General features: G+C 38.4%; 2 protein-coding genes across 6 annotated transcripts in view; both read right to left on the bottom strand.

The window, feature by feature from the left end:
- Positions 1-593, bottom strand: part of KIDINS220 (kinase D interacting substrate 220) — a 74,819-nt gene extending 74,226 nt beyond the window's left edge. For all 3 annotated transcript variants that reach the window (XM_088162385.1, XM_014895006.2, XM_088162384.1), the window contains exon 1: positions 463-593. The gene's annotated coding sequence lies outside the window, so the exon portion shown is untranslated. The remainder of the gene's footprint in view (positions 1-462) is intronic.
- An 8,845-nt stretch (positions 594-9,438) lies between these two features.
- MBOAT2 (membrane bound glycerophospholipid O-acyltransferase 2) overlaps positions 9,439-17,060 on the bottom strand; it is a 93,449-nt gene continuing 85,827 nt past the window's right edge. For all 3 annotated transcript variants that reach the window (XM_014895004.2, XM_088162386.1, XM_088162388.1), the window contains 3 exons: positions 14,100-14,232; positions 11,537-11,688; positions 9,439-11,055 (listed from right to left, as the gene is read on the bottom strand). In XM_014895004.2, the coding sequence (XP_014750490.2) occupies positions 10,833-11,055; positions 11,537-11,688; positions 14,100-14,232 (508 nt within the window). In that variant the 3' untranslated portion in view covers positions 9,439-10,832. The remainder of the gene's footprint in view (positions 11,056-11,536; positions 11,689-14,099; positions 14,233-17,060) is intronic.

Consider the following 17,060-nt stretch of genomic DNA (forward strand, 5'->3'; position numbering starts at 1 on the left):
ATGCCAAAAACTTTCCTGACGGGTCGAACCCTTATCGACCTTTCCGAGTCAACAAGAGAGAAACACAGTACAAGAGGCTCCTCCATCCCCGGGCCGGGGGTGACAGGGATCCTCGGCCGTGCCCGCGGTACCCGCGGGACGTTTCACCCACGGGGCGGTGCCCCCGACACCGCACACCGGGCCCGGTCCGCCCCGCACTCGGCACCGCCGGAGCCCCAGGATGCACCGCCGCTCCCGACCCGCGGCCCTGCGCCGAGGGGACCGGGCCGTGAGGGGACCGAGCCCCCGAGCCACGGCGGCCGCGAATCGCCCGAGCCCAGCGATCCCCCAGGGCCCCGCCGGGCGCGGCCCCGCGGCACCCTTTGTTTGGCAGCGGGAGCGCCGCCTCCCCCACAGCCCCGTGCCCTTCCCCTGCCCTTCCGCCGCCGGCCCGTGCCCCCCCGCCTTCCCGCCTCTACTCACTCCACGGCCGGGAGCACTCGGCCCCTGCGGCGGCTGCCCGTGCCCAGCCGGAGCCTGACACGGAGGGAGGCGGCGGTGTCGAGCTCCACTCAGCTCGGCCCGGCGGCGCCCGCCATCTTTCTCCGCTGTACTCCGCCCGTCCGGGCCGTGACGCGCGGAGGCGGCTCCGCCCGGCTCCGGCCGCGCCCATCGCCTCAGGCGGCAGCGACAGCGGGCACGGGCACAGCCCTGCCCCGGAGCTCCGCGGCACCGCCGGCCCCACGCGGAGCGGCGCAGAGCGGGCCTGGCTGAGCCGGAGGGCAGCGCTCGGCAGCCTAGAGGGTGACACTGCCCTGGAGAGGCACCAGCAGTCACCTCGTGGCTGCTTTCTGATAGAAAAGAAGGGGAAAAGGGTACTGAACAATTACTGCCTGATGTACGGACAGACTGGGGAGCGAGAGGCTGGGAACCAGCGCCGCGGAAAGGGACCTCTCCTCGAGCCCTGGGGGCAGTTTTGGGCACCACAATATAAGAAATACATTAAGCTGTTAGAGAGCGTCCAGAGGACAGCAACGAAGACTGTGAAGGGCCTTGAGCCGAGGAAATAGGAGGAGTGGCTGAGGTCACTTGTCTTGTTCAGTCTGGAGAGTGAGGAGAGGCCTCACTGCAGTTACAACTTCCTCGTGTGGGAAAGAGGAGGGGCAGACCCTGATCTCTTCTCTGTGCTGAACAGGGACAGAACCTGAGGGAGCAGCATGAAGCTGAGTCGGGAGGTTGAGGCTGAATGTTAGAAGGTTCTTCACGCAGAGTGTGCTTGTCACTGGAACAGGCTCTCCAGGGAAGTTGTCAGCTGACAGCCAAGGCTGACAGAGTTCAAGAAGCATTGGACATTGTTTGGACAATGCTCCCAGGCCCGTGCTGTGACTCTTGGGGTTCTCCTGTGCATGGCCAGTAGTTGGACTTTATGATTCCGATGGGTCCCTTCCAACTCAGAATATTTTATGTTATGTGGTTTTTACAGAGAAGCTCTGTCAGTAACCTCTCAAGTGCAGCTCCTCCTTTATGGCTGGATTGTAATTTTCATCCAAGTTACATAACCCCAGTTGACTTCTGTGCATGCTCAGGGGAAGGGTCGTCACCCGGGCACGGTCTTTTTGGCCTTTATGAGTAATTTTTAGTATAGCAATGAAGATAGACAAACTATAGGATACATGGACTTCGAGTCGTTTGCTAAGGCAGCAATATATACATAGACACACATCAACATCCTGATTTACTGCATCCTTACCTGTTACCTCCAGGATGTCCTAAGGGATGCTAGCTGCTATCTGTTCTACTGATTAAGTCTCCTTTCTTGCTGATTTGACTTGCAAGTATATAAAAAACAAATATCTTCAATCAGGATGTACTTGATAATTTTGACATAATGCACATTTTGCAATATCACTACATACCTTGAGATGCACCAGCTTCTCTCAGACTCCCCCACAGCCCAGATGTCCAAGCAGATTCATGGGTATTTTGAAAATTCCCCTCTCTGCCCAGGCCAGGGTGTGCATAGCTGTAGCCACCTGATGCCATTCCCAACATTTTCTTCAGTTCTTCCATCAATGGTGGAAGAACTATTAGTGATGATAAAAAGCACCCAGTGACTATAAAATGTCATTTCCATCTTCAGCACAGTCTAAATCCATGATAATGGATGTGTTTAATTAATCTGGACAACTGGATGAGAGATGATCTCTGGGGACTACAGCAATAACATCTCCCCGGAAGATCACAGAACCTTGCCTAAATCCAAGATGGCAACAAGCCAGCCAGGGAAAGGAGCATAATCCCCACAGTACTGCTTACTTCTAAGGTTACTGAGTTTCAAGATTTAAAGCATTGATATAATTCTTTACAACGCGAAGGTCTTCAATCTCAATAAAGAGCCATGACTCTCTCCTTCTTAAAGAAACATCTCACAGGGCTTCCTCTAAACCCCAAGTACTTATAAACCAGAAACCATGCAGCAAGGGCTTTGCTCACTTTTTTAAGCATGAATTTTCCAATGACGTTAAAGTCTTCACACCCTGATAAAATATACAGCTTCCTTACATGCTCTTACATTGTTAATACACAGCAAAGACACAAACTGTGAAATTCAAAAGCTAAATCCATCTTATGTTGTACCAAAATATTGGTTCAGCTGAAAAATTAAGCACATAAAACACATTCTCCTTCTTTACACTTATTTGCAGAAATGAAATGTGAGCAAATGGAGGATGAGTCCCTGCAGTTACTGTGGGGCTAAAAAGGGCTCTCTGCACCACCTGAACATATTCATAAAGGGCCACTACTCAAGGAGTAGTCCTGATGCTTCAGTAGTCCTGACCCTTACAGTCTTGTGTACCTAAGAGAAACCACAGTCTGGCAAGACTGCCTGTGTTAGCCTCTTAAGGTTTATAGATTTTGAAACACTTTCAAGATACTACTCTTTTTCACACTTTATACAAAAATGCATATTAGTATCTCATTTCATAATCTCTCATCACCCAAATCCTTATGCCCATATCATAGCGTTTCCACCCATCAGGTGTTAGCTGTGTTCTCACCATGTAGCTACAAATTTCAGACAGAAACAGTAGCTATTTCCCTCCTGCATAAAAAGGAACCGTACAAACACCATTAACATGGAGGCAGAAAATGCAGTTTTCTCTATGGTCCTTCAGTATCAATCTTGCTACAGATGGATCCAGCTGCTGACATCCTTGTGCTCTTCTAATTTTTACCTTATGCTTAGATTAGGAGCAACACTTTCCCACCAGTGACTAATACATATAGGTAGTCAAACATGGTGCAATTGTGGTTTATTGTTTGGAAAGATCATGTGCAGCCCTCATGGAGAAATAACTCCTTTGCTACTATATATGACCACCTTAGGAAGAGCTGTAAGATGCACTGCCAAACTCTGGACTGATCTCCAACTCTCATCTAGTAAATAGGTTGGAGACATCTTCCCCTAGAATTACTTCTGTATTCTATACTGAAACATCCTGCATGTTATCAGGAAGTTGTTCAGATGGAACTAAGTTAATTATAGACACAAGAAAATATCTGCTAGCTCCAGGACACTCTTAATCATGACTCCTCCTGTGAAGCAACAATTTACAACACTTAGTTGCAGAAACCTGTGTTTTATTTAAATCTCTTCAAATGAGTTTTTCACTAAATGCAGCAATGTTTAGTTCATGAGGACACTTCATACTCCTGAGTGACTCTGTTGTGAATGCATATTTGAGAAGGCAATTTCCTTTGCAATCTAACTTCTGGTTAAAATGACAACATTCACCAGAGCTTCTAAATCTGCATCTGTAGTCCTTTGTGTTGGAACAGCAAGTATTTTCATCTCCTGTGATACAGCTTGCTAAAAGAGAATTCTAAACACACAAGGCTCAAAAATACCATTGCACCAGTAGGGCCTTTCAAGAGAACACACACATTCCATATCCCTCTATCGTGGGACTTCTGGCAGAAAGAGATCTGTATATCTTAAAAAAGTCACACTGTCTTTACAAAGTTTGTACTGAAGTGGAATTCATACCAGATCAAAAGAAGAGGGGAAATGATTCAGTGTGAGACAGAAAGTGATGGAAACAGGTCTTCTTTACATAATATCTCTTCTTTGCTCCAGCAATCTAAGCTCACATGGTATAAACCTGCAGATCCAGGAGTCTCAGCCAGCTTTGACATATTGTCACCAGCCAACAGAAACTGCCTTATCAGAGTCCTGGTAGCTGGGTGAAAAAAAAATGTGCATGTATGGTACACATTCAGCCCTGCTTCTTTGGAACCAGCAATTTAAGCAATAGCTTCTTCAAAACACCGAATTTGATTTCTCACTTATGAGGTTTCCATTTCTCAGGCTAAAAACATCCCAGTTGTCATATCCAGAAGTAGTGCTCATTGGGTAGCAATATGCTCTAAAGATGGAAGGTTTAAATTGCTTAAGTACCTTTCCCAAGTAACAAGAGGCTAGACTCAAAATTGTTTACTAGCGCTACTAAAAAATAATTATATATATCATATACTTGTATACAAGCTCTAGAAAACAAACTAAAAGCAATTTTGAACTAGAACATTCCAAATAACAGTGTAAATGCATGCAATGTGTATTTAGCAATCTAAAAGTAGAAACTGCATTAAAATAATTTTGTTCTTCACAGAACAAAGACAGACAGCAAAGAATTTAGAAAAACAAGTCCACTTTTTTTAAACTACAGTTTAATCAGATTTAAAGACACAAATTAGAAAAGAACATTTATAGGCAAGTTAAAAACACCTTTAAAACATAACAGCATGCTGCTTCTGCAGCACTGCTGAGGCAAATTAGAAATAAGTAATTATTAAAATATCACAATCACAGTGTAACTAACAGTGGTATTTTAATTTTACCATACACCAACACTTAGTTTATGGATCTGTTGAAAAATAACACTTTTTAAAAAATATATATTTTAGAATAATAAAAATGAAATTCACTGACAATGTATTATAATCTGAACCAGGAAAGGCAAATTTAGGAATACTGTAGCTATCCACTTTTAGGGGTGTTCTTTCACCTTAACATATGGGTGGTTGGAGGCATAACTACTTCTGCATTGAGGTAAAACTATTCCTTTGAATGTGTAACCAAGGCAGGAAAGAATAAAGTTCCATATTTTAAATTCTTAAATTGTATAACTTATTACAACATCTTTGAATAATGCTATATTACCCATCTTACACTATTTTTCATCCAATACATTTTGAATGTTCTCTTCTAACTCATCTAGAACACATCTGAGGTCTGGGATTTAAGATTAACTACCTAATTACTATTGTAGCATTTTGACACCTTTGTCACAGTAAGACACATCAGCAGATTCTTCATAGAAATAGTCAACACCACTGGACAAAAGAAGGTACAAAGAAAAGATGTAAAGAGAACTGAAAAACACAGAGAAAGGCCAAAGATGCATAGGCAAATACTCCTTAACTTATTGTAGTAATTGTTGCACCTTTAATAAGCACTGTTGCACTTTTCTGACTACCAGTCTCTAGGCACCCCATTTTCTCTATTTTTTTATTTTAGATTACACTGTCCCAGTTTTCAAGTCTAATGTGGCTAGAGCATGGACCACAGCAATCTATTCATATGACATATTGTAGTGAAACCTGAATGAAAATCCAGTCTGGGGTACCTCCCCCTTAGAGAACAAAACGAAGGAAGATGGTGCAGAGGTCTCTTTTGCCAAGAGGTTTGTTTGGACTAAGGTGCTGGACTGAGACACTAGCAGTATAAAAACTTTCCTCCAGAAGTAGCCCTACCTCAGATCTCAGTCTGAAGTCACACAGTTTTTCAATTCAAAATTTACACAATGTTTATATGGATATGCACATGGGTTCAGAAAATCTAAAACCATCTACAACCAAGACCAGGTCTAAGTCACTGGACACACAGCTAATGCACAAATGATAAAGTAGCAACATTTACATTTGCACATTTGTATACCTAAAATGAGCAAAATTGTGGTTTAAATATTTAATATGAAGAAAATTGATATATTTGATGGTTAGATTTTGTAAAAAAACTACAAAAAGCCCATTCTGAAACAAGTTTTTAAGAAATCGGTTTTTTCATTTAGCTTTGACCATAATAAACAAGTGTTGCAGTATTTGTAGTTGTAACTTTGCAGGGTGACTTTGTGGATGCCTGGATTTCACTGTGTTTGTAAAACGTCTAGATTAAGACAACAAATATGTCCAAAATCCAGCCAGATGTTACATAGATCAGCTGCAGCCTGGGTCACAAGGAAGCAGAACCTCTGCCAAGCTCTGCACATAAGGTTGGCTCCCTGTAGGAACTGTGTGGCAAACCCTTCCAACCACAGATGGGACACATTGTCACTGAGAGACTTCTCCTCACTGCCATCCTTTCCCACCAAGACCGTGAAGATGAAGACCGACAGCACAAACTAGCTGAGATGCAGATAGATCTGGCAATCTTATGAGAGTAGGCTCGATTCACTAGTGTCAAATCACTTATTCAGAGTAGTATTTAAATACTTATTGAAGTACTCATTGTCAATTGATTTTTAAACAGGCAAATTAAAAAATACAGCAATGCACTTCAGAGTATTATTGGACCTAAATAAATACATAAAGGTCAATCATGGAGTGAAATGCTGTGATGAATCACTGCAGAACTAACGCGTATTTTTTTATACATAGTCTGCATCATATTAATATCTTTGAATTTGTTTTTCTAACACTGATCATTTTCTACATAGATGGTAGTATTTCAAGATTTTCAATTAAAATTAAATTCTCAAGCCTGATTTCAGAATTCAGTGAGAATTTAAAAGTGAAATAATTAATGATAAGGGAAATAAAAGCCTAAATCATAGTAACTTGTGCTTTTAAATTTCTTTATCTTTCAAGGCCAACTTATAAAGTTGAACATGTGAAAGTTTACATATAAGCAAGTTACACATTTGTATGCAAACGTGAAGATATATTTGACTATGTATTTAAACAAATTGTCAACAATTTGTTTGCAAAGCTTCTGAGAGAAAAAAATCTAGATTTTGTTAAAATTACTTTTGATATGAATTAGACAGGAGGTGATGATCTCAAACATCTCCTCTGCATCAGAGGACATTTTACCACTATCCAAATCAATGCCATCAAAAGAGGCAAAACTACCTAGTGTGCATCCTGTAATACAAGCCTAGCATTTATATTAATATTACTTATTCCCCTGGGGGAAACAGAACAAGCTCTTCAAGTGTAAAATTCCTCTAATAAATAATTTACTATATTGGTAAAACTTATACCATATGTCAGTGTAGAGCAGGGAATAATACCAGGGTCTCTTCATAGTCTTACTAAAGTGTGATTTGTTATCAAGAGCATATTGAAATGCATACCAATATTTTTACATGTAATAAATTTTCAAATGTCACCCATTACTGAAACCTTGTCTACATGTCAACTTAAGGAATGGCCAGGGAAGAATAAGTTTCCTGAATAAGAAGGGCGTATCTGTAACTGCAAAGCTAACAAATCCTTTTTGATTACAACAGTAGTGGGCACCACTGAAAGTATTATTTAAATATGCAATATATGTCTCTCTCATTAATATAGAATCATAAAAGTTAAAAAACGTTACGCAAGCAAATAGTTACTATCAGGGTGACTACATTTACTAACATTAACTCATTAAGTGCCTGACTGAACTGTTCACAATAGGCAAATATCTGCAAAGCACCATAAAACTACGAATGATATGTTGCATTTGCTTTTCATAGTGTGCTGATCTGCAATACAGGAAACACTTTTACCTTTTGGATATATATTATAAGTGAAAGAATACTTAAAGCCATATTTCTTTCATGTCTAAAACATTTATAGGAAACACTTTCTACAATTTTTGTCAGGAAGAGCAATGGTAATCACTGCCATCCTTTCAAATTCAGTATCGTGTGTAAGACCTAAAAATTATCTAAAGCATTATGGGGCTGGCTGCTCTTGACTTTCTGATTGAATGGATAAAAAGGATCCAGTGTGATAGCAAGGCAGAAAACGAGTAAAGCAAAGGGAAAGAAAAATCAAAACTCCAGTCTGACTAAAATCAGAGTGCTGCCATTAAAACAAAACAGTTCTTTCCATAGTCCCCAAGAGAATTCATTCTCATGAAGAGCAGATTTTTGTTCAACGTACTTCTATATTTAACAATGGCATTTAAATGTAAATTCTAGGACACTACACTAAAATTCTGGGCACAATTAATTAATTAATTGTCCCAATTTTCTTGTTTTGCAATTACTTAATGAGTTCAAATCATGAAGAAGTCACGTCTAATTTTGGAACCTGTATTTTGACACCTGTACTCAATGAAAGCATGAATGTATTTTCTTAGTTGTTTCAACTTCCCCATATACAAAAGTACTGAACAAAACTGTACCTCTGAATTCACTCACATTGAAGTACCAGTCTGCACTACCCTAAATCTGCTTATTTTCTGGGAGCCTTTACAGCTATTTCCATATTTCATTAAGAAGAATTAGTAAGCCTCTATAGCACACATGGGCACGCATGCCAAAACAATAAAACAAGAACAGAAATAGGAAAACAGCACATTATACTGGCATCCAAAAGTGTTTGTTTGAATAGATTTGGAGATTGCACCAATAAGATGAATTTAAGTTCAAGAATAACAAACGCTGAAAGAATCAACTCTATTTCTACTTACCCACCCAGAAATGTGCAAATCTAATTTTTTTCTTTTATGCAAATGTCCCTTCAAGTACAGAAAGCGAAAAAATGTCTTTGCTGATTCTGTATCTAACAAGGATGATCAAAAACTAGCATGTCCTTACTTATTAGCAAAAACAAAACCATAATGTAGTGTCAAAGAAGCATATGACAACCACAACCCCATGTAAAGGGAATTCTACCTGGGCAATCAAAGTAAGGATTTAGAAGTCAGATTATTTTATCTTAAAGATAATACAGCTGTCACTGAAACAATTAACATCCCTGCACATCTAAACAGACTCATCCATTCTCATTTCACAGTCAGTTCCCCCTTTCTGAGTAGATTTATTAGTGCTAACCTACATATATGGGAAGTTATGTTCTCTTCCTCATTCAGTTTCAGGCAAGGAGCCAAGGCCCAGACACAGAGTTATGACAGCAAGGAAACAACTCTGACCTAACTTAGGGTCTGGTTCTTCAGGGAGTACTGTGACGATTTTTGTGTGGCAATATCCCCAAAGCTGAGGGCCATCATTGCACTTCTGGTAGTAAGAATACCCATCCAATTGGAGCTAGGTATTTGACGAAAACTTTAGGTTTCAAAATATTATGACAAAATTTCCTCAACCATTTGTTACTCATTAATCAACCAGCTGTATTATTTTTCTCTGGCATTATTTTGTATCTGGTTTAAAATTAAAAATAAACCCCACATGGATAAACAGCTTGTGTTTACTTAAAAAATTGTATGAAAATACAGAATATATGCAATTAAAATGTAGCCCTTTAACAGTAGTACTCAAGCACTAACCATGATCACAATAAATGGTCGGGAATAGATATAACCACTGCATTGTTTCCTTGACACTTCCATAATTCAGACAGTCAGATATTTTGAAGGATTTCTTTCTTTCATTATGTTACCCAGATATATGACATGAAATTTGCATCTAAAATTCTAATTCAAAGAAAAAGCTTTTCCTCAAATTCACACACTTCTTTGGATAAAGGTCCATCAATTATCAAGCATAAAGAAATTGGTTGTGATAGTCATTTCATGTTTGACTCTCTGTGTGCTGGAGCTTCAAGGTAATTTTGCTATTTTATACTGAAAGCATCATCAACTAACTGATGCCTGAAAATTCAAAATAACTTTAAGTATTAAAAATTACTTTTTGTAAAACAGTTCTATTCTAGAACAAGTATTTATCATATTTAAGGGCAGAACTGCACTTTCATTGAAATCCCAGTGCTTGCACATTGACTTCTGTGCCTTGTGGCTGCCTTTCCCTCTCTGGCTGCAAAGCCCACTTGGCAGTGTTTTATTGAGTTTAGGTACTTTAAAGTAAAAGAAACCTACATTAGAGCTATCAATCTCTGGAAAAGGTAAATCTTGAGGTGTTTTTAATCCATTCAGAAGGACCATTTTAATCCATTCAGAGTAATTATAATAATACTCTTTATCAAAGAAACCTAACTATAATTTGGCATCAATGTTTACAATTCTGTAATGTACTCTAATAGTTTGAGATACTTTAAGAAAACCCTCCAAATACTGAGATGCTTATTGCAATTCCCTTTGAAAGATTCCAAAGTCTTCTAGTGACTTTGCATTTCCTACCATTACCTTTATAGCACATAGTGTTATATATTTGAAATACTTTCCACATAAAATCAAACTCGAAATACCCACTTAGAAACAATATTTCAGTAAATAGAGGGTTTAAGGCAAGTCATTCAGTTGGAAAAATTAATTTCCATTTGTTAATCCTAGACTGACACAATTTTATTCCACCCCATCAGTGCCTTGGGATACACAACGTACATTCAGCAAAGGGCACACATATGACCCTATGGACATACGTTGCAAGTCCTGAGTGCCCATTGAAATAATGGTAATATCTTCATATAAGGCGTGACCCACAGGGACATGGCATGGGAGGGGTTAATTTGTTTTGTTTCCAGTCTTGCTATTGTATGTGATTTTCCTAGGTAATGCATTCTTTTCTTACTAAATATCTTTGCAAACAAATACAAACCCCTTTAAAAGGTGCTAAAAATGGGTTTCTGAAAACATACAAAATATATTCATTATAGTATTTCCTCAATCACTGTTTTAATGCTTGATATCTGAAGGTTATTCCTTGTTTCTGACTGAAACTATTATTTGTTGTGGGATAATTGTTCTTTTGTAAAAGACTTTCTTCTTCTAGTTTTCTGGACCACACAGGCTGGACACTTTCATGCTTTTTACTTCCTTTTTGAGTTCTTTTCAATGGAAATACCAACAACACCAGGATGCTGGCAATATGAAGACAGAAATAGCAGGAGCTAAAAAATGAACAGAAATAATAAAAATAATAAATCAGTTAAATTCTTTACACATAAGATATGAACACATTAATATTTCCTTCAAGAAAAGTAAAATAAGAGGAAAATCAGAAATTAAGTCTTCCCTTACACTATTTAGGATTGTAACAGGGTATAAAGTGCTTTCAACTCTTTTCACAAGTTATTTCTGGGAAGTCAATATCTAGTCTTGCTATAAAATAGTTCAAGGGCATATAATAATTTCAAAAGTATCTTCTGATTTTGTTTTTGGTTGGGTTTTTTTCCCTGCCCCCTGAAAAATAAGTCTGTTACGACAGGAAAATGTAAGCAATACAAGACATATTATGTTCAAGCACTAGAAATAGTTTGTTCAGCTACAAATTGATCTTAGAATTATATCACTAAAATAGCTTCAGAAATCTGCCACTGAAAATCCTTCTATTCCAAGTTAAAGAAAAGGAAACAGGTAGAATATGCTTACCTGTAAAAGGTGAAAGAGGGTTTTACAGAGAGCAGTACAAATGGCACGACTGTGTAACTTATTGCTGCTTGAGTTGTCACCCATGTTACAATATCATAACATAGTTTAACAGCAGGAGATTCAACAAAATAGTGTCTGATGTTGTTTCTTATCTGAAAAAGGAGGTAATACTAAGTTAGCTGAAGAATAAACCCTGAGAGCTCGTTTGCTCCACTGACACAAAAGTCACAGCATGAATTTAAATGCTACAGTTTGGTCAAATATCTTTGAAGTATTCAAAATGCCCATGAACTTCAACAGGAATTGGCTCAAATTCCCTCTGCTTAATTCAGCATGAGAATTTAGATATTTATCAATTTAAACAGAATTTAAGTAAATTAATCCTACCCTAAATCCAATGCAAATTTGCACCGCTTGTCTGAATGAGGCAGACATTGTATTCTATTAGGCCATTCAGTAAATATAAAGGGTTGGAGTAAGTGAAGGCCAGAATGTTTCTGATGAAGGCTTCTATATAATAATCTATTTTCATACACTTCTTAATAAAATATATTTTAAGGCAAGCAGGACATATATCAGAATATAAAAAATATCAGTTCTAATTACATATTTCAGGAGTCTTCTATCAAGTGGGATTATTATAAAATGACTCAAATTTCTATGCTGAATCTTCTTTTGTTCCGAAATTCTGCTCAAAAGATTGAATACCAGAAAAAAAACCCAAATCCAAATCCCACACAGGGTTGAGTTCAGTTTTATTTAAGTCTATAATTATAAAGACATCAATAAATCTTCGCCTCTCTTTCCTTTGACTGAACTATTATCCTTGCTCACTCTCTCTCGTGTGCAGACAAACCAAGATGGGCTCAATTCAGCCTTTGACCCCAGCTGGCTATCACAGTTGCCACCTCCCAGCTACCTGCACTGAAACAGCGCTCTCTGAAAAGCTGCACAGCAGTGTACACTGTTTAGCTTCCTTAACCCAGGCTAGCTCCTGCTGATTTAATTCTTTACATTAAAAACCCTTTTTGACCATTCTTGTTCTTCTTATTCTAATTGTCCTGTAGATACCACATTCCCATTCAGTCTTTCCTTAGTTAAGCTAAGTCAAACAAGTAATACTACATACCCTTCATTCTGCCATCTCCCTCTAGTTATTCCTATGGTCACATGCAAGAACTTGTTCCTGAGTTCTGTAGAACTCAGATGAAGCTTCATAAAATTTCTTGTAATCTTGTCTTTTAGGACTTGGAGAACAACTTTTAACACAAATCTATGACTGCCACTAGTAAACACCCAGTTATGAAATCTGTAACGATTAAAGGCAGTAAAATAAGTTGGATACATGCTTAGGCATAACAGAACAAAGTGTGGATCAGTGTTGCCAAACTTTGCAGTTAAAGGCTAGTAGAGTTAAATAATAAATATGCTCTAACATATCTTAGTTAATATTAAGTACTTGTTCATAGAGAAACTCAAAACTTTTTTTACTAGCCTATCGATTGATATATATGAAACATGAATACAATGTAGTCTACTAGAGAAGCCCAGGATGAAAGGTAGCAAGCACTCCAGTTTACTGGACTCATCTCACTAAGTAAACAGCTTTTATCTGTTAACTGTCCCAGAACCTTGGCTTTTGCACCAGCCCCCAGGTGATAAATGTCAAAAGGTCCCTGTGATAGATCTGGAAGAAGAAAGCTGTATCTATTGTAAAGAAAGGAGCCAGTTCTGTCAAACAAGGACTATACCCTTGTGAAGAAAGAGAAGCATTTGTTTTATTTATGTAGTAACAACCTAAATCTGAAGTACCACCTTCCCCTAGCTATTATAGCAACCACAGAGCAGTCTGCTTCATTTCTCACTCTCCTGTTTCTTTCAGAAAAAAAGTGCTCTGTTATGCTGCTCTGATCTGATGTGTAATTTGTTCCTCTTTTCCACTGAGTAACTGATAAACCTGTCTCTGTTCTTACACAGCTTTCTCAGGGAGAACTGTGAGAGATTTCTTGGCAGATCTGCTGTTTCCATATGGTTCTAAATAGCGACTGCAAAAACTTGTTAATGTAACTGCACTACTGGCTGGCCATCTTGAAATACTAACTGCACTAGAGATTTTTATGTGCTGCTTGAGGGGGAACATTCTTTAGTTATCATCCCTTCATTAGTACTGGAGAGAAATTAGGGATGAGGCAGACTCTAGAAATATATAGCATTGATACCCAAATTTTAAGCTACTCATCATCGCTGATTTTTTCAAAATTATTTTTAGATAACATCAACCTGTTCAGCATGCTATAGCAACACACTATCAGTTAATACAGAGGAAGAGCTTCCACAAAAGATATGCTACGAAAATGTAATAGGCTGTGCATAGTCTTGTTTGTTTCCACCAATAAAGCCCTCCTTTTAATTAATCATTTCTATTGTTCTCGTAAGTAAAAAAGTAAATTCCACTATCAGACAGATTGTGTATCAACAGCAAAGGACATCTTTGGAGCAAAGAACATGATTAATTTGCTTTTACAAAACTTACTATTTAAGAAGATACTTGGTTGGTACTTACAGCTCGTGCTGCTAGTGTCATTAGTACTCCTGTTAAAAATGTTAAATAATATCCTGGATAAACCCCATGCCAGATGGCAGAAAGAATGAAGGTTTGGATCGTTGGGCTGAAGGTGGCTCGCTCATAGCACACTCTAGCAAGTCAGAAACAATTCAGGATAAGTAACATGAAATAAATCACCCACAGTCTTCCCAGCTATCATTTATACATTCATCAGTTTCATCTTCAATACAGAAGTTTGAATGCAATTGCAGTTTTCTATTATTTAATAATGTTGTCATTGTTTTATGGCTAACAGAAAATGCTTAGAGCTATTCACAGCTCCTGATTCCAGCCCTCAGTGCTAAACTTGTGCTCAGTGCCATCACACACAGTCCTTACTCCTAATGAAATGATACACAAGCATCCAAAGATGAGTTTTGGCATTAATAAGGAATCTTGAGCCATCAAAGAATGTGTTTGAAAAGCTGCACTGGAAGGCACAAACCACCCCCAGATTCTTGGGCTAAGAGCAGCTTATAGGAGCAGGGGAAAACTAATATCTTCAATCTTTTCAATTTTGAAAAATAAAGAAACTACAGTTGAAAATGTGTTTGTTTGACACAATTAGGTGAGCATGATGATGAAATTGTAATAAATACTCTACTGCTGAGAGAGTATCAAATAAGGAGAATGCTGAACTCTGTGTTATTTTAAAATTGAGACTCTAAATTACTAGGCAAGGTCCTATAATAAGGAATTCTAGAAGGAAGAAAGGAAAAAGGAATCCAAGAAAGGTGGTTTCTAGAAGACAACATTATATGACACAATGACAAACCATCATGATGTGGAAGAATGATAGGAAACATTGTAAGGTCCTGATATTGCTTCATCAAGAGTTCTTTAATGCCTTTAATGATCTGAAAACCAAAAAGCAATAGGAAATATGGAAATAGATACAAACTAACAAAGCAAAATTAAACACCACAAGCATGCATGAGCACAAATCTATGGCTAACGTGCAAAAATTAGTTTTAACTAAAAAGGCTATAGACACCAATATGTAAAAACTTCTTACAGCAAATAACAGAGAAAGAGAAGAGAATGCACATCTGTTATTTAAAGATGACAATCTAATGATATCAAGAGCCACAACATCCACTACTAACCTAACTACTTTACTGCAACTTCCACATTAAGAAAATATTACTGAAACCTACTGATGTAGTCATGTTGAAGAACAGAAGGTAAAAAGACAGGATCTGAATAGGGGAAGATTAAAACTGTAATTTGCTAATTCAGTTTATTCCCATCAAATAGATGTGGAAAGTTTTATCTTGCAAGGTCTTCAGTGGATACGTGCACAACTCCCTCCTCTTGCTAAAGGGCTTCACTCACAGTGGCAATTAAGATGAGAACATGGGGCTGGTGTAATACTCAAAACTATCTGAGGACATTTGCCCAAAACAGATCACCTTAAAGAGGAAAGCAACATTGGCCAGGCTGAATAGTCAACAGAGACATTTTTGACAAAGAATCTGTGAGACTCAGGAGTAGCAAAGTAAAGTAGAAAATTTGTGCTGAGTAAGGGAGACCTCTTGGAGCAAAACACTTTTCATCAAAACCTCGTTTGACACGGCCAAAAGTCACCCCACCAACACCATGACCTCTGTCTGGGCCAAGACAGAGCACCCCTGGTAAACACAGAGTAGCTGCATCCAGATAGGGGCCTGTCAGTGCAGTGCACCATGCCAGGGAGCAGTGTCTCATCCCTGACAACTGCAGGCACATGGATTTGTGCCAGGCTTTTCTAGGGGGCATGTGAAATCAGTACATGCAGTGTATGCAAGCATGGTTCTGTATCCCACACATCCTTAGGAGGAGAGGTGCAGTTTGTATGTAATTGTGTGGATATATGCATCGTTTGAAATGTTTGGGATTATTTATAGAAGAGCGTTTTAAAATGTTTATTACACCAAAAACACATACAAAATGTTATGTGTTCTAATACTGCTATTAATTCTAAATGTGTATGACTGCTGGCTAATTACATCTCATTAATGAAGTGATACATGTCTTGAATAATTATTTGGTTTAAAGTACTGAAATTGTCCCTGGAAAGCATTCAGGAGTGAACAAAACTCACTAAATTAACTAACCAAATTCAGCTGTATCAATGCAAGTGAGGTAAAATAGTAAAAAAAAAAAATCCTCAGATTTCAATTTCAAAGAGTAAAAAATAAATTTAAATGCCTCCATGAATTTGGCAATAATAAATCATATTCAAATGCTTTATTCAGTGATCCTAAAAATAAACCAAGGAAATATGGCCATCACAACAGGTTGAGAAAATCTATTCAAATACAGGTGGTTCAGGTCATCCACAATGGTCTAAAAGTCAGAAGATGCATCAACTGTTCTTCAACAAGGTACTGTCTTTGGTCTGGTTCTATAACTTCTTTACTAACTTAGGTGGTAGACTGCGAAGTATTTTTTCCACCTTGTCTTCCCTTCCTTTTTTGAGGTGGAAGGTGGGATGCACGAGATAGGCATTGTTTTCTTAGGAGAGAGCACTAGAATCCAAAATGATCTTGGCAGACTTGAAGGATGTTCTGAAATCAACAGGATAAAGTCCAAAGCATAGAACATCTAATAAGAAAAGTGGAAGACACAAACCAGTACCATCCTGTAACATTACTGAAAAAAGTGTAGCTGAGTATGAATATGGATCCAGAGTATGAAACACTGAGTATCAGCTAAGCATGAATCAACAGTAGATTGCTGCAAAAAAAAACAGATATAACACCCTAATAAAAGAAAATAACTAATTATAACAATAATAATAACTAATCCACTCAAATTAATCAATTCTGCCTTTAAAAGCCAGGGAAAAACCTTGAAGGTCTTAGCAGAAGTACTACACCTACTCCAAGAAGACAGGAGGTTTGGAAAGATTTCAGAATTGAACAACAAGAACCAGAG

The sequence above is a fragment of the Sturnus vulgaris genome, chromosome 3 (assembly GCF_052056855.1).
Source record: "Sturnus vulgaris isolate bStuVul1 chromosome 3, bStuVul1.hap1, whole genome shotgun sequence".
In the NCBI taxonomy this organism is placed as follows: Eukaryota; Metazoa; Chordata; class Aves; order Passeriformes; family Sturnidae; genus Sturnus; species Sturnus vulgaris.